The sequence below is a fragment of the Typha angustifolia genome, chromosome 1, assembly GCF_048772165.1.
Source record: "Typha angustifolia cultivar Huaian chromosome 1, ASM4877216v1, whole genome shotgun sequence".
In the NCBI taxonomy this organism is placed as follows: Eukaryota; Viridiplantae; Streptophyta; class Magnoliopsida; order Poales; family Typhaceae; genus Typha; species Typha angustifolia.
The window spans coordinates 3,647,365-3,673,284 of record NC_133239.1 but is presented as its reverse complement, the minus strand read 5'-3'; the positions used below and the strand labels follow the sequence as shown (position 1 = coordinate 3,673,284).

General features: G+C 37.4%; 2 protein-coding genes across 5 annotated transcripts; both read right to left on the bottom strand.

Moving 5' to 3' along the window:
• Positions 1 to 1,211: 1,211 nt before the first annotated feature.
• LOC140765058 (PH, RCC1 and FYVE domains-containing protein 1) lies at positions 1,212 to 9,883 on the bottom strand. 2 transcript variants are annotated; one of them, XM_073103984.1, is made up of 9 exons: positions 9,397 to 9,883; positions 6,881 to 6,967; positions 6,647 to 6,766; positions 3,656 to 5,752; positions 3,426 to 3,572; positions 2,810 to 3,005; positions 2,473 to 2,722; positions 1,665 to 2,268; positions 1,212 to 1,589 (listed from the first exon to the last, which is right to left on the bottom strand). In XM_073103984.1, exons 1-8 carry the CDS (start codon positions 9,445 to 9,447, stop codon positions 2,103 to 2,105), a joined length of 3,114 nt encoding a protein of 1,037 aa, XP_072960085.1. In that variant the 5' UTR covers positions 9,448 to 9,883; the 3' UTR covers positions 1,212 to 1,589; positions 1,665 to 2,102. The 2 variants fall into 2 exon arrangements, with proteins under 2 accessions (XP_072960085.1, XP_072960079.1); XM_073103978.1 differs by having other exon boundaries at positions 2,473 to 3,005; positions 9,397 to 9,882.
• A 6,191-nt stretch (positions 9,884 to 16,074) lies between these two features.
• LOC140758051 (autophagy-related protein 13b) lies at positions 16,075 to 25,802 on the bottom strand. 3 transcript variants are annotated; one of them, XM_073094058.1, is made up of 4 exons: positions 25,500 to 25,802; positions 23,429 to 25,346; positions 23,136 to 23,290; positions 16,075 to 16,732 (listed from the first exon to the last, which is right to left on the bottom strand). In XM_073094058.1, exons 2-4 carry the CDS (start codon positions 24,893 to 24,895, stop codon positions 16,309 to 16,311), a joined length of 2,046 nt encoding a protein of 681 aa, XP_072950159.1. In that variant the 5' UTR covers positions 24,896 to 25,346; positions 25,500 to 25,802; the 3' UTR covers positions 16,075 to 16,308. The 3 variants fall into 3 exon arrangements, with proteins under 3 accessions (XP_072950159.1, XP_072950168.1, XP_072950150.1); XM_073094067.1 differs by having other exon boundaries at positions 23,429 to 25,227; XM_073094049.1 differs by having other exon boundaries at positions 23,429 to 25,802.
• Between the last annotated feature and the right edge of the window lie 118 nt (positions 25,803 to 25,920).

The following is a 25,920-nucleotide window of genomic DNA, read 5'->3' as shown; positions in this document are numbered from 1 at the left end:
GCAACTAACTAAATTATTCTACATCATTTTATGTCGTAATTAAACTAGAGAGCAAAGTTCCACATTTTGTTTTTCGTGGAAGATTAAAATCCTCTTGCTCTGATCTAAGAATAAGGTTTCGCAACGAGGGTAAGATTGCGCAGCAGAGAGTCTCCAAAATGTCTACTTAAGAGACCATTATCTGCTCTTATAACCTAGAGGACCCACAAAAAAAGAAGTGAAATCCAGTGCTTTAAGAGCAAACATCCAAGAAGCCATTAATCATCTGGCCAAATAATTTATTTCTCTGACAAGTAAACTGAACGAGAAATGAATCAGAGTAAAAAGAGGAAGAGGATGTCAACCTGGACAAATATCGCAGCCAAATGCAAACGTATGCTACAGTAAATGCTGCATCCAATTTACTGACAGTCATAACCCCTCAGGATAACAACTGGAACAAGTTAAATGACAAATAGAATAAGCATTTGGTTGTCTTAAGAAGTACCTTTTTGTGTTCGATTAGGTCAAAAAAAGGTTCATAAATCTGAACTCGACCCAATCCGAAAATTTTGTGCACCAGCCCGGCTCAGGGCCCAAGTGCACTGTTCACTGAAGCCACATTTTCCAGTTAAATTGTCCAATAACCTGTCATCAGCCTAACAAGAGCATCTGCATGCATTCTCTCTCCATCTCTCTCAATAATAATAATAAAGAGCAACTGCATGCATTCGGAGTATGATAACCCACTGCCTTCTCTGAAAACTTAAAGATAGATGCAGAACGATGTAATTGATCTTTTATATTCTGATCGCAAGGCTTATAGTGAATGCAAGTATAAAGAACATCAATGTAAATAAGAAAATGGCAAAGCCCCTTATATGACCTTTCTCTTCCGATAGCAAAACCCCTTCCATCCTACATTCTTACTAGACTTGTCGAATATTCCAAAGATTAAACAAAATGGCAATAAGACTTATATGATAAGAACAAAAAAAAGAAGAGGAAATCCTACTGTGAGTCTTTAACCTGTTATTTATGTTGCAAGACTAAGTGTATCCATACCACATGAAGTAGTTACATCAGAAGTTGGAATAATAGGCAAATAGGTAATTTAAGTTGTTCAATAGAGAATCACAATGCCAGCTAGTAGCAGATCCTTGCATATTACTCCATCAATTAATTAACTAAACATCTAGATATAAAGATTTGATGTCTGTTACAACTCCTACTAGGATAAAAAATTTACATCGACCAGAAGTATGATATTTTGAGCAAAAAAGGAGTAAAAATGCAGCCTCTAATTAATTAGACATTTAGCACTTTTGTGACTCAAGAAAACATTTGTTTCACTCACTGAATAAAAATGTTACCGGGGTATTTTCTGTTTAGTAACTACTTTGAGCCAATCAAATTTGGCATCGACCTGTTCTTTTTACTTCCTCAAGAGTAGATATATATACTCAAATGGAACTGATTATATAAAGCCACAGTTGCAGGAGCATACTAAGTTGGGTATTTAGTAAGCCTGTAAGCATCTGCAATCAGGCCGTAGAGGATCCACTCCTGTTGTGCCCTTCGAAGATATTTTTGAACCAAATTTACATGAACTGCAGCAGAACAAAAACCGTCAGAATTTGGAAACAAAAAGAAGCTTTTAAAATTTCAACATCAAATGTCCTTACATGAACGGCGTACTCTTCCCATTTCAGGGCAGCCTATGGGAGCCTCCCACATATGCAGAAATCTGTACAACTTAGGCTGTAGATAACCCACAAAATCCAAAGATTGAAAAGAAATTAAGACGTGATGAGGGAAATTCATCTGCAATTTCTAGAATGGAAAAGGTATACAGAGGAAGGATTACAACTCTCTCAAATCTTCCCCTCTACCACAGACGATTCCCTTTTTATGATCATATGTACACATAATACAAGACAAAATGCAGGGCAGCCCGATCCAAAAAGGTGTGATTATGGAAGAAATAGCATAAATCAAACTATTATCTGGGGAGAAGCATTGCATACTGAAAAGTCCTGCATGGCACAAAAGATCAGTCTTCGACTTGAACTTGGTCTCGTGAGACTTCAGCAATGTTCCTGCTTTGCTGAAATTGTAATGTACTAAACTTTGGAAGGATGAAGGAAGTCCTCTTCAGATCTCCGAGCAGATTGGGTAGATGCTGCCGATGAGGCTCTGTCAGATGCATGGACATTATATCTCTCATAAACCTTTTCACGGTTCTCTGACCACCATGCTTCTGCTTGATGCTCCCCAAATTTTCTTCGACTGCAGAAAAAGATTCAGAGGAGAAATTAAAGAAAAAAGCAGTTACACTGTTCCTAACAAATAACTGGGCATGAGAAACTTGATAGAATTTATCAAAGATAACAGGAGGTAACATGAAAGCAGCAGTTAACCACCCACTTCAGATCAGGAACGGAAAAGGACAATTGTGCAATACAGTACACAGAAGCAGATTATTCCAATTACCTGAAACGCACTCTCTTCAGTTCTCGTGTGCCATCACGAAGGGCCATAAGAGTTATATATACGCCAGGTTCATACTGTTCAATCCACTCTGCCTCAACTTGAATACTGGTTGACATGGTGCTTCGAGACTTGAAACCATTTTCACTATCTTGAAGGGGCTCGCTTTCCTTGCTAACATTGTCATGTGTTCTGCTGGTTGAAGTTGGCATCTCTTCGCAACCATTTGGTGGTCTTCTACTTATATGTTCTTCTGTTTCATGAGGGATCACAAGCCTATGGTTTTGAAAGTGCGTATTCATTTCATTAATTTCACGACCTGCCGGTATATGATTTTCACCTGAAATTCCATTTGTATGAGTTGTGCGAACAGTGTTAGTTGTGTTTGAAATGTTGTATGAATCATTTCGTGACTGGTGCATCACTCTCATATTTGACTGATTAGCATGCAACTCGGTTCCATTTGGCAGAAGTACCGGTTTCATCTCACCACCTTCATAGACACCATCAGGCAGTCTTTCTGCCATATCCTTAAGCTACATCATGAAAGCAGAAGACAGAGAAATATCAGCGGAAGATAAAAGAATTGACAAGCAGTGATATAAACAAACACTAAAATCAGAATATTTTGACAGAAGTTGAGGGAACTGATAGTGACTTAAGCTAGCTTTAACAACGAAAATTAAGAATCACTTACCAATAATTTAGTTTCACATAAAGGGTATATAATTAATATTGGAATTAATGCCAAAACTAATACTACCTCATGGATCTACTAGAGGACCTAGACTTTTGTTACGTTTCTTGCTTGTTAATATAGTGCTGCTTTTTGTAGAAGCAAGATAACTGTTCAGTTGCATAACTGCTGTAACTTGTAAGTACCCAATACATAGATCCAGTTGTCAAACTTTTTATAAGAAAAATAAAGCAATGACTTGTTTTCCTCTGCAGATTACCTGCGCTGTTAATGATTTTATAACTTCTTTTGCGGCTTTGGACTTAGCAGATTCCTCTGCAGCCAGTGCAATGGCTTCTTGAGCCCTCTTTGCTGATTTCTGCAACTCAAGTTCTTGAAAATCACAGCGCTGTTTGAGATTATCAACCTAAACAGATCCATTACGTTTATAGGTCAGATAAGCTAATAAAGTTAGAATTAAGTTCTAGAAGAGTAGACAAAATAAAGTACCTGCGCACGCAATTTTTGAACTTCTTGCTTCAAAAGCTCATTTGACTTTTTCAGATTATCAGCAACATTTTTCGAGAAAGAAAGACCATAAGTTGTAGGAATTGGTGTTGCTGAACGTGGAGGACTAGGTCGTCGGGAAAAAGGTGAAACAGCTCTGGAAGAATTTACAGATTGAACCAATGATGTGCGAACTGCTCTTGGAACTGCTTTGTTCATATCTATACCACCAGACAAAGCTATATCTTTTAGTTGTATCAGGGAACCAATTTGAGGGGTCCGAATAAAGGAAAAGGAATCCGTCTTCCTCCCCTGTTTAGCTGCCTTTGTATCCAAATTCTTAATCATATCAAAGTTACTAGGCAAGATTGCCTTTGCTGCCCTTGTATCTGCTTTGTCAAACCTATCTTTGCTTTCGCCTGAAAGGCGGGCTACAACATTTCTCTTGTTGTTCATTCCACCAGAATCTGATACTTTATTTAATTTAGCATAACAGGAGTCACAAACACGATATGGTTTTCCAGGATTAGGAGACAAAGCTGCCCTTAAAGCCTTCCTGGAGCTGCATGAATGACAGTGTACAAGTCCACAGTTATAGCAATTATGCCTCTTGCGAGTAAATCCAAATGCCTGTCTGCATGAGGCACACTGAGACTGCTCTGCACCTGACACCCACTTATGCTGGCATATAGCAGCAGTGAAGTTTGCACCGCAAGCTATATGTCTAACAGGTCTATCCCTCAAAGCTTCAACAAGTGTAGGTGTTTTCCGATCTTCAAGGTCTCCATGACCTAATCTTCCATTGGCTCCTTTTCCCCATGTGAAAACTTCATTCCTGGACGTCAAAACTGCAACATGGTATGAACCACAAGCAACCCCTACGATGGATTCACTGGCAAGCTTGTCTTCAACTGAACAGGGAATCTTCCCATCAGACTGGTGATTACCAAGCTGACCATAAACAGTGCTTCCCATGGTAAAAACTCGCCCAGAAGTTGTCAAGCCAATAGTAAGAGTATGACCACAAGCTACTTTGTGAAAATTGTAGTCAATCAATGAAGGTACACAAGTGGGTTTAAGTCGTGGATCCTTATCTCCGTGACCGAGTCGATACTTGTCACCATCTCCCCAGGTGAACAACTTTCCAGATGAGACACTTGCACTAGACTGGGCAACTATAACCTCTACCACAGCAGCAGTGTGCCATACACCACATGCAACAGCAATTGTCTTCAAACCCATCAAAGATTCAACTTCCCTTGGATAGGAAATGCTTTCCCTGTTTCCATGACCTAAAACGCCAAATGTGCCATCACCGAAAGTGAACAGTTGCCCAGCTGAAGTAATCACGGCTGTATGCCAGGTGCCACAGGTGACATAAGCAACTTGAAGCCCATCCAATGGACCTGAAACTCTCTTAGGTATCCAGTGACTGACATTGTTACCATGACCAAGAAGCCCTACATTATGAGTACCATCTCCCCACGTATAAAGTTCACCTGACATGCTCACAGCACATGTGTGGAACTCACCACAAGCAACAAACTCCGCATTACAAATTGCTAAAGACTCGACTAGATGTGGGTGAACAATGTCTGTTCCAACTCCATGACCAAGACGGCCTCCAGATTCTTCACCCCATGTAAAGACCTCTCCATGTTTTGTAACAAGAGCAGCATGCCTAACCCCACAAGCCAGATGGTGGACATCCAGAACCAAATTGGAATCCAAAGGCTTTGGTAGAAGGAAATCAGCTCTACCGCTGGAAGAACTAATGATTTTATCAGCACCACTTCTTGCATAATTATCACATATGACCTCACCCCACACATACACATCACCTAAAGAATCACAGTCATCTTGAGCAGAACCATGACTAGATGTGCTAGGCGCACTAGAGATACTAACTCTGAAAACATCTGAAGAGGTACCTTTCACATGCATATTTGTTACATCTGATCTTTCTACATTTACCAAATTTTCAGAAGAAGATATTACAGGTAAAGTAACTGGCTTCAGGTTACTGTCTGGGGAACTAACAGAGAGTAATGTGCTAATGGAGCTCTCACTTGGACTCTTGGAGATCAAATCCCTTGTATCCTGAAAAAGTTTTCATGAAACTATGTAAACAATCATAAGGCTGATTCACACAAAAAAGTACAACATGATACAATAGAAACATTATAGATGAAAACAAAGATCTGTGGTTTAAAGCCTGATAAAAAAGTTGAGCTAAAATGCCCAATATAGACACTTGAAAAAAAATAAAATGAAAGAGAAGCATAAAGAAATCTTTGCGTCTTCCAGATAAATTGCTGTCCTCCTATCTTATCTGACTCTTCTTTATCATGTTAAAGCCTTCACAAATGCTGTAAAAAAGAAAACTCTATTACAAGTTAAACCTCACTTACAAGCTGATATCTGAGCCATCACTGACGGCAATATTGCACCTTTACCTAATCCACGCGACAAGTCAAGGCCTTCAATTGGAACCATTCTCTTCGTATTTTCCAACATTATTCCAGAGTTAGATTTGCACAACATAAGGAAAGGAAGGGGGGGAAAGGTGAAAGGGAGAAAAAAAAACTAGGAAGTCTTCTCTTTGAATGCAAAAATATATTACTATGCATAATGGACAAATTTAACGGTGCGTCGGTGACACCAAATAAACCAGAAAGAACATTGCTTAAGTCTACAGCTGTGTCTGCTTAGAATGTAAAATTGGTACTTTGGTAGGCTATACAGCTGACTTGTCTTGTTACTAGATATTCTTAAATATGGAAGCCTCACACCAACATTACCTAGATGTGAAGACTAGAAGCCAAGAAATTGGCATCAAGAATTATAGGAACGTGTACAACTGTACAAGCAAGAGAGTGGACAGAAATTATACCTATCAAGATATTCCAGCAATTGTAATAACGCTCTTGACCTCTCTAAATTAAGTGTTGAATGGAAACATAAAAATGGATAATGTTCAAGGTACATATTTACCTCAAAATAAAGTCCACCGTCACTCCATCCATCAATTTTTGAACGACTACATTCATTTGAAGAAATGAATGCATTGAGGCCACCAAACAACACCTCTGCCTCAAATTTATCCTTGGATATCTAACATGTGAGTATGCAAACAAAAATATTTAGTGCATGGCCTTGAACTTATCGGTATAGCATATTCTGATGCATAGGAAACAAGTAATGACTGGACACGAGGATGTAACTCACTGTTCTTTGACTTGGGATGATTCCAGAAACAGAAGCTAGTTTCAAGGATCTTTCACCACCGGTAGACCAAATCAATGAAGATTCACCCTGACAAGATCAATAAAAAAATGAAAAGCTATACTTACATTGAGAAACAACATATGGACATAATTTCACATTTTAGCTTGTCAGGCTTAGCAACATGGTTGTATAAACACTCAGCAAAATAATTGCCAAATTGCTATAGCTCAGTCAAAGCAAACAAATAAGTTAGCATAATATTTGAATCAACCCATCTTTACCACACGAAACTCAAGCCTTGTCTAATTGTTTAATAATCATTTTTTAGTAACTTATTCAAGAAATACACGTGGAAAAAGAAACACATTAGATAGTTTGAATGGGTAAAACTTTGCTTCCCTTTCCAACAGTGATTATGTAATAGATACTCTTCCTCCAAAGTAACGAATGCCTTAAAAAGAAAAGGAATGAAAAGACAAAAGAAAAAATTTGAGCATATAATCAACTTCGCCCTTATGAGAATCACAATGTAAAGGAAATTTTCAGAAACAAAACCTTGTAAGCCATAGTTTTCAATGGTAACATAAAAAGAGCAAAAGCAAGGCGGCAAAAGAAAAATTCGATGCTAATTAACAAAAAGAGTATAAACAAAGCAGTAAAGATATGTAACCAGACATAAAGGAATCTAATTCAACTATTTAAAATCATCCAAATTCTGAGGACGAAGAATTCAATACAGTTATCTGTAGCATCCATCCATCAGAAACAAGTACATATAAATGACAGTCAAATATTGGAAACTAATATCTATGCAAAAAAAAGGCCATCATCCACATAATTTGGAAAATTATTTCAAGTCTGGTATTTTTACTTAAATTATTTTAAGAGAGAAATCTCCCAGCCACAAACAATAAAATTTTAATCATCTTAAGATCTTTCATCTAACCTTACTAACAAAAAAATGTCTCTGCTGTAGTCAGAACTAACAGCAAGACCTTTGCTGTAGTCAGAACTACCAGTAAAACATCAAGTATTACATGGAAACAAAGGAAGCCAAGGATACTTTAGCTTACAGTTTATTCTATCTTACTAGAATGTACTTTAGCTTATAGTTTATTCTTTCATACTAGTATGGATCAATATGAGTTATTTGCATACATGATAATGCAAAGGATATCAGGTGTTTTTAATAAGACCTGCTGAGTTTAGATATATCTGAACAGAGCAAATCAAGCGTGCAAACCCACAAACAAAAACAACAGCAACCAAGACATTTAGTCCCAATTCTTTGGATCTGTTATAGATGTCCTTCCTCCATTATCCCTATTTAGTTCAACGATATGCGTCAAATTAAGAGCTCTCGTGTCTTTAAGTACGAATCCTTTCCACATTATTTTTGCCTTTTCCCTCCCTAATTTCCCAATATTCATAATTCACAAAATAATATATGAACAATTATGTTTATTTACATATATGATACATGCAATTTAGAAAAAAATTTGCAAATGCTTGCAGAACCCGAGTCATCTAATATGTGTAAGCAAATCACCTGCATGTTGTACTTAGCATAAGGAAACCTATTCTATCTGCCATCAAGATATAGACGTAAGAGCAGCATCTCATGTAGATTGGGCTCTAACATGCCAGTCCTGTCTCTATGGAATCAGATTAAGTTTCAGTTACAGGCTTACAGCTAATCCTAAATTTATAGTGACATAACTTTGATTTAAGCCCCTAAATTAGTAGTACAAGGATTCTTTGCATATGCAAAGTTGAAAAGAAGTGATCATACAGATAAATTTGAAATAAACATCTACCTTGCGAGTTCCACAATTTGTTACGTCTTTGATATATACAAAATATGTGGTAACATCTTTGCTATTCAAAAAACACACTGCACAGAACTAATGTAATGAAACTTAAAAAGCAACGGTGGACCTGGTTGTTGCAATAAGTTTCCCCAAAAGACATAAGAAGAATCCCCATATAGTCCTGTCTCGAAGCCCCAATGAGCTTCAAATGCCAAATATATGTTTTCCAAACAGATCGAATGGCAGTAACCAATTTCAACACTACGGAATCACAAACAGACACGCAGACATCACCAACCACCAACAACTTTAAAACCCAAGATAACAAACCCATAATTCCTATTAGTTCCTCCCAAGCATTCTTTGGCATCTAAACTTTGTTCCATCATCCCCCAGTTTCTCCCACTACATAATCGTACAAGAAGTACCGCCTACAAACACTATTTTTACAGTTTCTAGCCATAATACAAATTTCAACACTGAAGCACTCCAAGTATCAAATAAGAGGCCCTTTTTATTTATCTCCATCCTAACATCTCTCTCCTAGCTTATTCCGCACCATAAGATCGAATAACTCCAAGAAAAGCAAAAACGAAAACACAAACAAAAACAAAAAAAGTATCCCAAAATTTTCACCGAAAGAAAAGGAAACGATGGGACATATAATAAACTAACGCTTCCAAATAACGCCAATCTCTAACTTACCTTGTCGATATCCCGGTCGGGGGAAACCCCATACCCGTCGAGATCTGCCATTCCATGTGTGAGCCGATCCCAAGCGCCGCCCCTTCGTCATAGATTCCAGATCCTTCCTTGGATTCTCATCAAATCTCCAGCACCAAAGAGAACAACAAAACCCTAGGAATCTCAACTCCCCCTTCTCCTTCTCCTTCTTCTCCTCCCGGGGATCCACTCGAACAGTCGAGAAGAGAACAACAGAGAGCTCGAATACGTCGTACGCTATGTATATATATAGATGTATGTATAGGTAGCGCCGCAACTCGGGAGTAGTAAAGAGGAGGGTTGGCGGTTTTCCGACCGCGCTCCGGATCCTACGGGGGCGGTGACCGGAGTCCACGGCGGTCGGGAAACCGCAAGGGTGGGCGGAGAAGCGGAGGCGGAGGAGAATAAGCGGCGAAAGAGTCGGAGAAAATAAAAGCGCAGCTAAAAAGGAAAAGGCAAAGAATTCCTTAAAGAACGGGTTCCGGTCACCGCTAGTAGGCTTGAGTGGGAAGACTACCAAAGATATTTTAATGACGGAACTGCCCTTTGCTGATCCACGTGCTGACGTGGTCGCAGGGCCCCGACTTGGTGAACCCCACCTGGTGACGAATGGGAAGGCGGAAAGCAAATGGCGGTGACACGTGGGAGACCCGGCGGTTGTGTGTTTTTTGTGTTTGTTGCCTTTGAGGAGATCAAGTTGGATTAGGTGCTGATCGTGTGGATGTAATTATGAGTTTATTAGAGAAAAAAAGAAAATTTTACTAGCAGTACAAAATGGACTACATTTACGAACGACATTGTAAAGTTATTCTTTATGCCTTTTTTTTAACAATTAAATTAATATTTTTATTTTTTTTCTTAACAACTGCTTCTGAGCTGCTCCTTCAAATCACCGCCGAGCCATCAAATATTAGATTGATATTTATTTCTCTAAATAGTTTAGAAATACATCTATTAATAAATTTTATTTCTAAGAGAAAAAAGCTCTTTTTTTATCATTGGTTCTATATATATAGTTTATCTGGATCATTTTTCGAGGTTAGATTTATACTTATTATGCCTAGAAATAAATAAATAAATAAATAAATAAATAAATAAATACTTGGAACTATTTACCTAGGGTATATAATAGAAGGACAAGAAATATTGAGGGTGATACACTAGGAATACATTATATGACTCGTAAGTTGTGGTGGTTGACCTATGCCTTGATGGGAAATATAACTCTCACATGTCCATGTACCTTGTTTACCATTAAAATAGTCCCAACCTCTTATATTTGAAAATTAGATAGCCATATTATATGTTGATACCCACATGAGGAATATTATTTTTTTTTCTCTAACTTGAAATATCAACAACCCAATGTTATTTATTTTAGAGATGATTATACTTTTAAACTTATTTTTGACCCATGAATCCCTAAATTATTGAAAATGTCTTAAATACTTCTTTTGATAAGTTAGCGATATATTCTTCATCCATAAATTATCACGTATAAGTCACAGGAGTAACTATATAATATAACTATATAATATATTTATTCTTATATTTTAAAGAAAATAATAGAGAAATACTTTTACCTTCGTGAGTGTTATTTTAGGCTTTTTAAGTTTTTTCGTGTATAAAATCGAAGAAGTGAGACATTTAATAGTTCAAAAATTCTATGTGCTAGAAAAAAATTCAGAAAAATTATATGAAAAATAATGATAGTTTAGAATAAGTATAACTATCCCTTTATTATGTTATCTCATTTTTTTCCCAATGTAATATTTAACCAATGAAAAAGGAGTATGGGATATTTTCTATAGAGATAAATGAAAAATAAAATAAAAACTTGGATGATTATAGTTTGTTTGCTCATAAAAAATTATTATACACTATAATCTTTTTCTTGAACAAAATTGTTAACTTGTGCCAAAAGCAAAGCAAAAACAAATTAATGTAAATTAATTTTAAAAAAAAGTACTCTAACATAAATTATCCTACTTTTTTTTTAAGAGAATGGATCAAGTAATTGTTGTTTATTATGGACATAAATTAAATCTGATATTAGTTATATCTAAGCAATTTGCATAAGAAAACCTCATATTTATATAGTTATAGTATCGATAATTTTAGGCTCTTCAAATATAGAATACAAAGCATATTCTAGATGTGTATCTTGTCAAAATTAAAAATGTATATTTTACATTCTTTTTATATAAAATATAGTTTTTTACTAGATTCGAATACATATATTAGCAAAATTAAATACGTACTTTTTACATAGTATTTACTTATATAAATTTAGGATAATCTTCTTTTTATTTTGTTAAAGCTAATTCAATAAAAAAAAATCTTACTCTAAAGAGCCTAAAACTGTCGATACCACGACGAAAGAGTTTTTTGTTGCAAATTACTCAACTATATCTATATATGAATCTATGAATTTGAAAATAAAATGGTGAAGTATTAACTCAACTATAGAATGCCACGAAAATATTTAGAGGAAATTACTATTTATCTTTTGTGGTCTAACCTAATTTTAACACACACTATTGTCCTTCATATTTAAGCATTTAACTCCTATATGATCTAAACTATATTGCAATGCTTAATCAACTGTTACCCTTGCAAGTACATAGTCTAGTTTGAATATGGAAGGGATAATTTGTCATTTTATAATTTATTCATAGCAAAAAATATCGATGGCGATGACACAATAAACCGTTATTTTTGTATGGAAAATCTAACAATTGCAATCTAGTTTAAACTATAAAAAGATAAGTTAAAATCGAGCTAAATCACGTTGTAACTTAAAATTTGCCAAATATTAATAAGCAAGAATTTAGGCGTATTACCACCATTTAAGATTTAATTTGGATTCTTTCAAAAATGATGAAGTTGTGGACTAATACACCAATAAATAGCCTCAGTTCATACATATACATGGATAAAATTGTTCCAAATTATAGAGGCAGATAAACTTAGGAATAGAAATTTGGATGCAATCGGATAACATCCAAGTCTTTCTCAATCTGATTAGAAAAGAAAGTCATTAATTAGAATGGGTCATATTCCAATTTCGAGAAAGAATTGGTCAGCATAATTGCATAAATAGTCCAACCATGGACAGGGAAAGTGGTCAAGTCAAATGCTATAAACTTAATCTACGGTTTAAATTCTAAACCCTCCTAAGGGCAAGTCTGAAATAGGTATTACTATTTTAATTATTCTCAAAATAAGATATTTATTATAGAAATAATTATTTGTATGTTCACTTATTTTTTTAAATAAAGATATAATAATTACCTTTGATATAGTATAAAGTGAAATAAGAAATGGAAACAATATCTTTTATCTATTTTGAAATTGCGATAAATACTATTCAATTTAATGTAAAGTAGATTGACGGATATATATAGGATAAATTGGTAATTTAGTTAGTACGTAGGTATAAGATATAATTTTGATAAATAGTGTTTGCATTCTAGAATAAGATCATTCTGAGGCTGTATTTTAAAATAATAAAAAAATATTCATGAAGTGAACAGTAGCTAAGCATTTACATACATGCCCATGTATGTAAATGATAAATATATTTAACATCTTGCGTTTTGAACTTATTAATTTTTATTTTGTTTTTTCTGCTTCTATATAATTATGCTCATGTGTTTTCTTGAGAAATAATGGGCGATGCTTAGTTACAAGATTGAAGGGGAGAATATACAAAGAAAGCAAGTTAGATATTACAAAGTGAGGAGAAGGAAATATTAGGGGGATAGTATGATTCCCATTTTCACCCATGACTAGCTAGCTTAATGAGAAAATCAACCTGGATGAAAGCTTTAAAATTGAATATTCAATTATTCATTCTCTCCAAAATTTTCACCAAATTAATATGTACTGGTTTTCGGGTAGATTTGTGGTGAGGTTGTGGTGTGGTTTGGTGATAACAACAAAAGAGGCGATTTGATCTAGAGATGCAGATAGAGTGGACAATAGTTATGATGGTATTACTAAGGGATGGAGAATGAGGCCCAAGGCCGACCCTAAAGGACTAGTGGGATCGGTAGATGAGGGAGGAAGGAGCCTCCGGCTTGGTGAGCATTGGCTTTGGCTTGAGAGAACATGAGGGAAGGAGATCAAGACAGAGAGATGAGAGGTAGAGAAAGAGGCAAAATCTAAAATCTTGGGACCCTAGATTAGCTTGCCCCCCACATATACAGAGGTTAACCTCAAACTAAACAAACCCTTAAAGTAACTTAAGTTGGACTAGAATCGATGTTGAAAGTTCGAATGACTTGTCGAGCATCTGAATGCAATGTTGAAAAAGTGCTCTCAATCTGCAGCATCATAAGGCTGTTTAAATGCAGGCATTTAAACAGCCCATTAAGTGTTTGAACGTTCAAATCCAAAATCCAAAAATACTAATCATCTTAAAATAGTAAATGATTAAATCTAGCTAAGCGAGTTCGACCCAGCGAACCCAATATTCTCAGCGAAATGATTCGATCAAATTCGAATCACGGATGATAAAGAGAAGGAACTCCCACAGCTTACATAGGAAAAATAAAAATAACAAAGGTCCCTCTGACTCAGAATTTGCAACCCAAATAGAACCTTAGATTAATAAAAACTAAGGAAAAAAAAAAAAAAAGGTGGACAGGTGACTATCCGAATGAATTAGGGTATTATTTGGACGTTAATGTTGAAAACAAAGGGATCACTTTTGTGTACGAACAAAAGTAAAAAAGAAAAAACGTAATAAATCCAAAAACATGGTGCTAAATGCATATGTCTCTTATTGTCCAATTATTGGCCCCATTTATCCTTTCATGACATGCATACAGAGAATGAGACAAACAAAACACAATGACTTGGCTACGTTCAGAGTCTGTACCAAAAGCCAGTGAACAATTTGCAAGTACACCATAATTGCATGACATGATGATTGGAAAATCAAATTCTCTCCACTTCCAATAATTATTCCAAGGTCTAAAAATTAGAGTCAATTTATTTTTCACCGAACTGACCCAATTTTTTTTTTTAATCGAAATAGGTTATCTCTCAAACTTATTATTAAACGGTGACTAATTTATCAAGGTGTAAAAAATTAGAGTAAGAGTAAATTGCAAGTTTAATCGAGTTTTTCACCAAACTGACCCTTTTTTTTAATCGAAATAGATTATTTGTAAAAATTATTATTAAATAGGGACTAATTTACTATAGCTTTAAGAAAAACACTAATTCCTTAAGGACTGAATTAAGTTAAAAATATGTATATATATAAAATATTAAACTAATCAGCGTTTCAGGATAAAACAAAAATACTGAGCTAATTAGTATTTTTTACTTAGAGATAAAATATTAATTAGTTCAACGTTTTTATTATGGCTATAATAAATTAGACTAATAAGTTTGAAAGATAGTCTAATTCGATAAAAATAAATTAGAATAAAGGGTTAAAAACCCTTTCCTTCTGTGAGTTTTTCTCAGGTGAAACTTTTTGGTAAAAGATTGGCCGGGAACCACCCTGGGCAGTGGTGGGTACTATCTACCTTTTTTGGACATAGGGTTTAATTTTTCACCCTGGGTACCGAATACTAACTCAAAGATTTTAAACGGTTTTAGATTTAGTATCATTAGATTCGGGTTTTAAATGAGCTGACCCGCTTAATTCGATTATTAATTACGTCGTGCTCGTGTCTCCTCTTCGATCTTGTTTAACCCAAAATCAATCTGTTTAAGTTAAATAGACGGCGTCGTGTTAACCCGTAGGAGTGTTTATTTATGACTTATGTAAACTCAAATAAATCAGAGTAACCTATTTAAATCTAACATGTTTAAACATGAAACCAAAATAAATATCTATAATTTGATTAATCATATAAACCCAATATTAGTCTGAGTCAGACTTGCTTGTCACTCTTTAAAGAATTCAAAAAGATTCCAGAAGAGCAATGGAAAAAAAGAAAAAGAAAAAGTGAGACTGCTCAAATAAGCACTTTTTTGAGAAAGGGAAATACTAGAAATAATATTAAAAAAATAGCATTGGGGAATTGGATTGCAATGCTACATGAGACCATGACAGTGACGTGGTTATTCCCATGCTTAAAAGAAAAGAGCGGTTTGGCGGGAGAGATTAGGATTGGCCGGACTAAAAGGGTGGGCGGTGGTGGGATGCGGTGCTCCGCCCGGTTCTATTAAGCGGAGTATATCGTGTGTATGAGATTTCTCGTTACGTGGCGGAGGATTACTGGAAGAGAAGCGCAAATTTCTTGTGGCGGGGAGACGCGGAATCCCGATATTTGCAGCGAAGCGAACTTTCGTGAGCATAATTATACTTTACACCCTATACTTTTAATATTTACATTTGGGGCCCCACGCTGAGGACTATAGTATGTACCTGGAATCATAATGAGACAATGAGTGTCTCGTGGAATATAAGAAAGGAGTCATATGTAAAAGACTAAAACCCAAGGTTTAATATGACAGAATACTTCGTGGGTTTATTCTTTAAGATTTTTCGGCCAAATTTTGCTAAACGTAGAGGGTGTTTGTGAGAATAAAGTCCAGATATTGCACAAGATATAATTACTAGAAAGATATTGAGCCTCCCACAAATAAACAGATAGATATACACTAGTTGGTCAGTTATAGCCATTAACATAGGGATGGTGATAACTTGACATTAATAATAAAACAGCATGAAAGAACCCTATTGATGTTCTCTACCTCAGTTTAAATGTACAAGTTAATCCTGCTATATGTACATTACTTATAGTAGGTACTGGGACCTCAAAAAAGAAGAGACATACCTTCAACTTATATACTTAGATATACTCCATTCTCAAAAGGGAAATGGAGTGCTTTACAAATGTACATGGAGCAATTCTGATCATTAGTTTGCTAAGAGTCCCCTTCCTCACCTGAGGACCTCTCTTTAGAGTTAATATTTAATGACTGTGAACCACCTCTCTGGAGTAGCGCGTCTTTCATTTCTTTGTAACGGAGCAGATCTTTAAGTGCATCTGCAGTAGTCCTAGACTTAGAAAGTCCTGAAGCTGCAATCGCCGAACTTGATGCATGGCTAATGAGTTCCTTCGTTCTGACTTCCATGTCTTCACCATTCTTGATACTCTGACCTAAAGCTTCACCTTTGAGGCCTTGTGATGACCTGACTGAGTAGGATAATTCTTGCCGCAGAGGTGGGGCAGTCTTGAGCATTTGTACAACAGCACCAACAATGGCGTCTGGGGAACTTTTCACTGCAAATGAACCTTCAGATTCTGCATTGCTGCCTTCTTGACATTTTCCTCGAGATATTTCAATCCTGAAACAGCAATACCACATTAGCCAATTGCGGACAGGTTGAGAAATAAAAGCTTTCTAGTGTTCCACATGTGCAGACTGGAAGATTTCAGCAATAGGTTTATTTCCAACCAAACATAAGACATTCAATTGATGTCAAGGGCACAAGTTCAGAAAGAAGTGCAGAATTACATGAAGACCCACATTCCTCTCTGTCTTACAAGAATATCAGTTACACTTACAAATAATCTTAATCAATGTCTCTTGAGACACGAGCTGTCTACATTCATTACTTTGTTAAAAATGTACCAACTTCTACTTATAAATTAAAGGGAAATACATCAACAATACAAAAGAATGTAAAAATTAAGAAACAATAAAATAATATTACATCTCAATTGATGAGTTTAAAATACTCCAAGCATTTTATCATAGTCCATCAAAATGAAGTGAACAAAGATAGTGGTGATCAACTAATTAAAAGTTCTCTCTCATAGTAAGGTAGATAAATTTTATAACTAACCTTCTGGTTAAGGGAAGAAGGTAAGACCAAAGTATTGGCAGTAGCAATTTTGAGAAAACCATAGTGCAAGGAAAGCTAATGTGTTAAGGCCATAAGTAGCAGCACATATCATGGCTCAAACCCAACTTAAGCAGATCGAGTAATGCTTTATAGCAGTGTGGTATCTTAACTATGTCCTCCTTTACAAATTTGACCATTATGTTTTTTTTAGCCAACCAAGCACATAGAACAATCAGTGCATCCATATGACCTCGAGTCATGTATGCAATTACAACAGCCATTACTTGCTTTCTCTGAAGTATCCCTCAAAATTATGAGGTTTCCTGCAGTTCTCCACATATTCAGCTTGAAAAGACAACTTTCTCGAAATTACTTCGCATCCCCTGGAGCATGTAGAGTGAGCTCTGCTAGGGTTTGCTTCTTGGTCTTCCCTCCTCATCTCTTTCTTCTGCTTCATGTTTGAGGCCTGAGTCTTTTGGCTTCACTCAATCCGGTCTCCTCCTTGCTCACCTAACCCTGTGGGGGATGGGAGCCCATATACATGGGCTCAAGTGGCCAGGGGAAATATTCCAGCCAACCAGAAGCATTGACTGCGACAGCCTATGACCATCCTAAGTCATATACTAGATATGATCTCTGTCAATACTGATTACTAGGTTGAGGTGGATCTCAAGTTGTTGGAAAGTCACCAAAAGGAGTAGTCCGGCTTGTATGGTAAGTTCCTCGATAAGCCTATTAAGATTGATACCCTTCAGGGTATCCTTTCCAAATATGATCAGTTTTGGGTCTTTTCTTGGTGTCAAACATGAAAGGTTCTACCTGTTCTAATTGGACTAAAAATAGGACATGATCTGGGTGCTACTGGAGGGCCCTTGGACCATTCAGGGACAAATTCTCAACTTGATCCCTTGAATGCTTGACTTCTGATCTTCTATGGAGATTATCAACACTTGCCTTATTTGAATGATTTTGTGATCGTTTGTTGGTATACTGAAAGTTGGAAATTCCAACTAGCTTCGCTGCTTGTTTGGGTCGGGCACTCCAGGTGGATGACACAACTGTGTCTAGGGCCCAGAGTAGGTATGTTAAGATGTGCATTGACTTAAGCCTTGCTTAGCCTCTAAAGCGCTTTATCATGGTAGGTATTGGTCACCAACGTGTACAAGTTAGAGTCTTGTACAAGGATCTTCCAAATTTTGTTTTGCCAGTGATAGGATTGGGCACCATGTTTTAGATTATCCAGACCCCGAAAGAGGAAAGCGTCGACTCCGATCTCCTTTGTGGGAAAGTGATCCACAACCCTCCCTACATGTTTAGTGCTTTTGATGTAGAGGCTTATGGTGGGAGTAGAGGCACGGAGCTTGAAAGGAATGGAGCCCCCACTTCTTGGGTAGCAAAGATGCTACCGGCTAGGGAATTATTAGATGACCTACAGTTTGGGTCGTGATTGTGTGTGGTCCAAGAGCGTTGGAATGGTGGCCGCAGTAGGATGGGCGACTCTAGTCGTGCTGGTAGTAATGATAACCGAGATCGAAATTATTACAAACTCCCCAAGCGGCAAAGCTGGTTGCTAGTGATGGGACTCCCTTTGACCGTTATTACCCACGAGCTACTTTGGCTTATCCGAGTAGATCATGTGCCCATATGTGATGATTGTCGTTACTCCTTACCCCCTGCTACACACATGGTTGGGGTTGGTGATGTGGAGCCATTTTCAAGGGTACGGCGCCTTTAGTTCTCTAAGGGTAGATGGGACCTTTGGGATGACCCACATGATCGCGCTATAGTGGTAGGTCATCCTACTATTAGTCCTTTAAGGGTTGATGGGACTTGTGAGATGACCTGTCAAGTAGGGCCTTGGGATGAGGCATTGCCTATCTCCCTACCATTCCATCCAGTGGCTATAGAGATGGATAGATATGATGTGATGATGACTGTTGGGATTGCTCTACCCTTGTTGCAAGCTATGGACCTAAACCCCGAATCTTTTCTGCCTAATAAGGTAGCTTCTTGTGTTGGCTCTATGTCAAAGAAAATCTCCCCTCTTATCTCTTCGAATCCCCAAAAGGATGCCTTGACTGCCTCCTCCATTACTGCCTCCTCGCAAATGTCACCTGCCTCTTCTTCTGTGAAGAGTAAGGTGGTGGTTTCCCTACTCCTGTGATCTCAAGAGTTAGAGTGGCACATCTTAAGGGTTTGCCTTATCTCTCCTCTCCCCCATTTACTCTATTCTCATCTCAACCTTGCCCTTTGTCCCTAAGGTTTGCCCTTACTCTTCTCGGATAAAGCTAAGAAATTACCTCCTCTCTTCTTCCTTCACGGGGCTCCTTCCCCATTGCTCCACATGAGTATCCCTTCTTTTGCTAACTCTGCCTATTGGTTTGTCTATAGGAAGCATGTGGCTCTTACTAGACCGACCATAAATAGAGGTCAAAGGCTAGAATTAACTGGATTTTAAGGAAGGAGATAAAAATATAAAAAATTTCAAATTATACTCCTATTATAAGGAAAATTTATATTGTGTATCTAATTTTCAAAATGGTGATAGGTTTGAAATCTAGTACGATGCCATTAAGTGCTTTACTGAGGCTTATGCTAAATTTTAATCTTTGGATGATCATGGTGCTAGAACTAGCCCACTCTGTTGTCCCTTGATCCTAAATACAATGGTGAGCTAAGCAGACTCTTCTCCATTCAAGAGATTCGTGATATCCTATGGTACTTTTAATTATCTTGGGGTTAATATCCATCATTGCCTCATGTGCGACAATTTGACTCCATTGTGTCTAGGGTTAAAATCAAGTTTGAGGGGCATAATCGCTCCACCCTTATTAAGTCCACTATCCTAGCACTCTTGACCTATGCCATGAACAATACTCCCATTCCTTTATCTATTGTTGACTGGGTTGATAAGAGTGTGCGAGCTTTTGTGTGGGGTCGTGGAGAGTCTGCTCACAGGCTTCATCTCATCAAATGGGGGGTGTCAACTTCTTACGAAGTTAGGTGGTTTTGGTATGCACGGCCATAGAGATTACCTTGTGGGGCTTGCTAGGTCTAGAGTTTTCAACCTTCTCAATAGGCTTGATAAAACTTGGGCTAAGCTTATGCAAGCTAAGGATGGGTCTCACAACTTTTGGCTGTCTTTCCAAGCTTGGGCCAACAAATCTATAATATTTAAGCACCTGCTTGACTCCCTCCTTTCAATTAGGTTGGATATTTGTTGTTCCATTGGTAATGGCTGCAAATCCTCCATCCTTAATGACCCTATATCTCTAAGATTACTCTGGCTTTCTTCTTTTCTTTTGTCAATTTTAAATCTTAGAGCAAGAAGTTCTCTTGGCTATCATCTTCTCATGAGTGGCACCATAGAAGAGCTTTTTACTGTTTTGGGCCTATTCTCGAGAGAATCATCTGCGAAACCCCTTTTGTCTTGTTGCCTCTAAGAATGTCTAAGTTTGGGTGTCCAACCCTGTCAGTAATGCTTCAACCTCCTCAGTCACTTACTTCCTAGCTGAGTCTAGGGACGTGCCCAATTCTTCCTGGGATAGATGGCCAACGTTGTGGGGGTTGTCGATTACTTTAACATTAAAATGTTTCTTTGGAAAGTGTGTTGGGGTAGATTCCCTAACAATACAAACAACATGCGCTTTCCCTAGCTCTCTTTGCCAACTGCCCTCTATGTGCCAAGATTAGTTGATCACTTTATCCTTTAGTGACACTATAGGGCGGTTATAATTTGGGATCTCCTGGAATGACATCTATATTTTTCTTTCGCTTATAAACAACCTGGGGTTGTGGCGACTAAATCAAGGAGGAGATAGACCCCTCTAAGGAAGCCCAATCACTCATGAGAAGTATCATTGCCTATGATATGTAAAATCTCTGGAGGAGCCACAACAATCTAGTTCTCCAGCAGAAGTCCTCCAACACTCATCAACTTAGGTTCAAAATTATCGTCCTTGCGAAGAAAACTCCTTGCGAATAAGAAGACCAGGATCCTTAGCCACTCCTCTGTGAGCCCTTAGCTGTCTCTGCTCCTTGGTGGGCCTTTCGCCAAGTTCTATCCTTATCAACACTAATGACACGTTTTCCTTGGCTAACTCTAAGGTTGTGACAAGGTTTATCGCTAGAGACCATGATGGAATCTCATTCCTTTTGAGTGTCTTTGCTCTTGTTGCAGTTGAATGTGCCGAAGCAGAAGCCGTTAAATTTGGCATTGCTCAAAGCCCATGATCGCAACCTCTTATCCTCAAAGTAGAGTTTGACTCCCTCAACTTGGTCAAAATTCTATCTTCCAAGCAGCTACATCCATGGAGATGGTGTTACACTATTTTAGATACTTTTTATTTGTTAACTTTCTTTACTTTTTTTTTCTCTCAGTGTTTCAATGAGGTTAACTCGAGTGCTAACAGGTTAGCTACCTTAGCAAGAGCAGGGGTAGGAATTTACCTTTTGCTTGAGTGGAGTCTATTACATCTAAGTTAATAAAAATCTTGTATAGGGATACCTCGATATGTAACTAAATACCTAAGCCCCCCTTCACTTCATAAATAATTTTTTTCTTATTCTGATATATAACTCGTTATTATAAAATAATAGCTAAATATTATAATAACCTCATTCTAGAATACAAACAATATTCATCAAAATTACATCTTATACCACACACTACCTCAATTACTAATTTATCATTAATATCTATCTCATCAACCTATTTTATGTCAAAATCAAAGGGCATTCATAATAATTTTAAAAAGAAAACAAAGCATTTTTTTTCTCATTTTTTTTACTTCATATCACATCAAAGTTAATTATTACACCTTTATTTCAAAATACAAGTTAACATAAGAATAGTGATTCTAAGAATAAAGAGCTTATTTTGGAATAATAAAGAAAAATACTTATTTTAAAATTAACCGTTTCCCTAAAGTAAAAGGAGGCCTAAAGTATTTCCATGCCCTTTGTGGTAATATAATTACTTTTGCACCCAAAAAAAGACTACTCCCATATACAATGCATAAACTATCAAAAGTTGACATCTTGGATGGAAAATTTGAACGCAAAAGGAAACCATAAAGAGGAGTTGGACAATACATAATCATCACCATTTAATAAATCAACTACCAGTCATTCAAATAAATGTTGGAATACTGTTCAAGCATAGCCAGCAGTATAAGCTGTTAATGTAAGCAATTTAGCACATATTAGTCAGCTACAACACTTCAAGCCAAGAAGCTTTCTAAAGGATTGAAATTTTCCTATCTTTGCTTATGGAATAACCATACCATACTAATACATATCAGTAATGTTCAGGACATCCTGGTGTGATTAAAGATAACTAATAATCAATTTTCACCTGGCATCAGCATATTAATGAAGTTAAATTATGAATAAAAAGGTATATGGTCACTTGTCACTATGCCTATTTGCCTATATCTGTAATTTAAGGACAAAAGAGTGGGAATAAACTGATATACACAGGGCAAGATTCTTAAAAGAAAAGAAGGAAGAGAGAGTGAGAGAGAGAATGAGAGAGAGAATCCATCTAAGTATTTGACAGGGCAAAATCGTAATACCATTTGACAATAAATTGTGCAAATAACAGCAGAATTTTCAGCTCAACAGGACAGGTTAGAGGACGAGAAACATAGAGAAAAACAATCCAAACTCTAAAGTCTCTAAGCAACAACATGCAGAATAAAAGCAAAAGGTGCAGAAAGAAAATGTCAAAAGTCCCATCCTTCTCAGTATGATGCATAAATTTTGCTCCATATGTCCCAGGAGCATCCAGTCATTCCAGATTTAGAAGAAAAGAACAAAATAACATATCTAGTTTAACTAACGCCACAAACCTTCTAATATCAAGTACAATCTTCAAATCATAGACAATCATAATAAGTACCTGTCTCTGCCATCTTCAACAAAGGGATAAGAAGACTCAGAATCATCAAAATCATCATAAAGCCTGCTAGAATTCCAAGATGGGATTCTTGGTGAACTGCAGGATGCTCTCCAGTCAGGTAAGTTTCCAATGTCATCTTTGCCAAAATAAAATACCTAGAGAGGAAAACCAGAATATGGATAAAAGCCAAAGCCGAAACATAGACCCTGCTACCATTACATTGAAGTAGTAATTAAAAGTCTGCTTTTAGTTCAATATGCATAGGCTACACATTATCTTAAGTTCTTAATTACCTTCTGCAGGGCCTTGCTGGACTGGGACTCACCCAAGCTGAGAAATTCATTTTTACTCTGTAGCTTACAGTCAGGTGAGGCAGTTGGAACTTGAGTTCTGAGATTATCTGCCTTCAAAGAACAAGACTGCTTCGCACATTTTGGAGAAGGATGTGGAGGCAAGGCGCTGTTTCTGTCAGGCCTAGATGAGGTAATACCAATGGGAGCACTCTCAGAGCGGAAAAGAGAATTCAGTACATTTCCACCAGAAAAATGGGCTGGTGGAGAAGGGGAAGTTGATGGTGACAATGACCAGTATTCATCAAAACTTGTATTCTTCTTGTGCACAGTAGATGCAGTGGTTGGGAGTGAGGATGGTGACAGAGAATGATCATGCATAGGACTACGAGGAGGAAGATATGAAGTCCGATTACAATGAAATACACGAGAATCTGAGTAACCAGGTGATGGAGACAATGAAACCGAAGGTATAGCTCCATGATCAATACTCCAACTATGTCGTCTGGCAACTGAAATGCATGCAGGTGCTAGTTCGGCCGAAGGCAGTGATTGGAATCTCTTAAGAGGGTCAGTTGTTGGACTACCAACATAATCCATAATAAACTGTGTAGATAAAGGTGTAGAAGGCTCTGAATTTACATCTTCTAATGTTGGAAGATATGACACTGATAGACTCAGCCTACCAAAAGGAGTGTCAATTGGAACAAAACCAAAACAATTAAACTCAGCATTCTCTGCCCGAGTGAAGGGCTTGATAAAAGAATTAATCCTGTGGGAGAGCCTAAGTGGGTGGATTCGACCTGAGGAATTGAGCTCACAGAAAAGTTTGTATGCTGGCAAAAGTCTAACAACCACATAAAGAGACCGAAGAAGTACTATTAATCTACTATATGTTTTCTTATACAAATTTGGGATTTCTGATGAGTGAGAAGAACCATAACTACTTTTCCTACTACCCTGGTATGCCTCTCTCCCAAAGCTGCTGCTATTTTGACTTTCATATTGCACAATCCATCTCTCTACAATCTTCTCACCTTCACTTTCTGGAAAAGGCCCAGCTGGCCCAGAACTCCGATTAAGGTAGCAATCCTTCCCTGACAAGTTCCTAATAAGATACCCACCATGGGATGACCCTGGTGTGCTTGAGGTCAACATCTTACGCATCAAAACAATATCAATGACCAATGGCTCAAGATTGCTCTGTCGCCACAGATCACAATTCTCAAGTGCTGCAGGGCAATCCCGCAGGGCCAAATTGAACCACTTGTCCCTTGGCCTACTACTTGATGGGGACGGGGAGCAGGAGGAAGAAGGAGAAGAGGTGAAGTGATCCACACTATAATTGCGAGAGGAGACATAAGGGGACCTCGACTCGAGTATAATGTGTAGGCTCTTTGCAAAAAATTCAGTGATCACTTGCTCAATAATGGGAGGCGCAAAGGGAGAATTGCATGGAGAAGATGCCATCTTACTGGAATTTCTAGACCAGCTTCAAATCTATGAACACCGAATTTGGAATAAGACCATCAAAAGAGTTCACTCCATATCCACCAAAGCACAGAAAGACATTATTGTAGCATGCCAGATACTATAGCCTTGAATCCTTTCTGACTCCTCGAAACAAGAAATCAGATCAAAATGATGTTTTGCATGGATGTAACTCTAAAGGATTAGATTTCCAGTGTTTGGGGGTCGTCAATCCCAACTAATTCAGAAGGATGCCAGATTGCAGCTCGCTATAGCCGATTGCTTCGAAGTCTTCGCAAAGTTGTTAAGCGACGATCACTAAAAGTTGGTCGCTGCATAAATTTCTACTATCATCAGCTAAGATTCTAGGGATTCAAGGGAACCGACGAATCTAAAATTAATCAGAAAGAAGCTAGAACCCAAATACCCAACTTGACCAGAATTATACCTACTGCAGCAACAAAAAAGGAACGAAAATCAAGCGAAAATCAAAACAGAAGAGTCAAACCTTTTGACCCAGAAAAGGACTAAGAACCAAAGCTCCAAATCTTCCCAAATTTTTTTTAAAAAAAACGAAAAATATAGAACAAAAAAGATTCGTAACCTGGCAACGATATGATGCACCAAACTCAATTGGGTGATCCCGAGGTTGAAAAGAAATATCAGGGGCACATAAAGATCTACCTTCGGGACCTCCTACGAATCTGGATTTGGAAACTCAAAGTTGTTAGAATTGGGGAAAACAGTAAATAATCTTTGACCAAACTCGGAAACCCTAAATTGCTGGCTCTTTCACGGAGATTACGCGAGGGGGAGGGGTTCTGCTATGCTGCCACATATGCCACTGTCCTTTAAAAAAATTACGGATGTATCCGACGACTCTTTACAAAGAGACGACACGCTCTCACGAAAGCTTACTCCCTCGCTTTCTCTTCAAAGCCTATTTATATGCTTATAGCCTTCACTTTGGGTTGCGGTGACCCCCTTAAGAGACATAACGAACTATGACCGCTTCTTAAAGCCTG

Excerpts from the sequence above, each read along its gene's own strand:
- LOC140758051 (XM_073094049.1), bottom strand. The coding sequence starts at position 24,895 with ATGGCATCTTCTCCATGCAATTCTCCCTTTGCGCCTCCCATTATTGAG. Across the intron at positions 23,291-23,428 it reads CCAGCAAGGCCCTGCAGAAG|GTATTTTATTTTGGCAAAGA; the intron begins GTAATTAAGAAC and ends TTTCCTCTCTAG. Across the intron at positions 16,733-23,135 it reads GTTGAAGATGGCAGAGACAG|GATTGAAATATCTCGAGGAA; the intron begins GTACTTATTATG and ends TTGCTGTTTCAG.
- LOC140765058 (XM_073103978.1), bottom strand. The coding sequence starts at position 9,447 with ATGGCAGATCTCGACGGGTATGGGGTTTCCCCCGACCGGGATATCGAC. Across the intron at positions 6,767-6,880 it reads TCATCCCAAGTCAAAGAACA|ATATCCAAGGATAAATTTGA; the intron begins GTGAGTTACATC and ends CTCACATGTTAG. Across the intron at positions 3,006-3,425 it reads TAAAATCATTAACAGCGCAG|CTTAAGGATATGGCAGAAAG; the intron begins GTAATCTGCAGA and ends TTCATGATGTAG.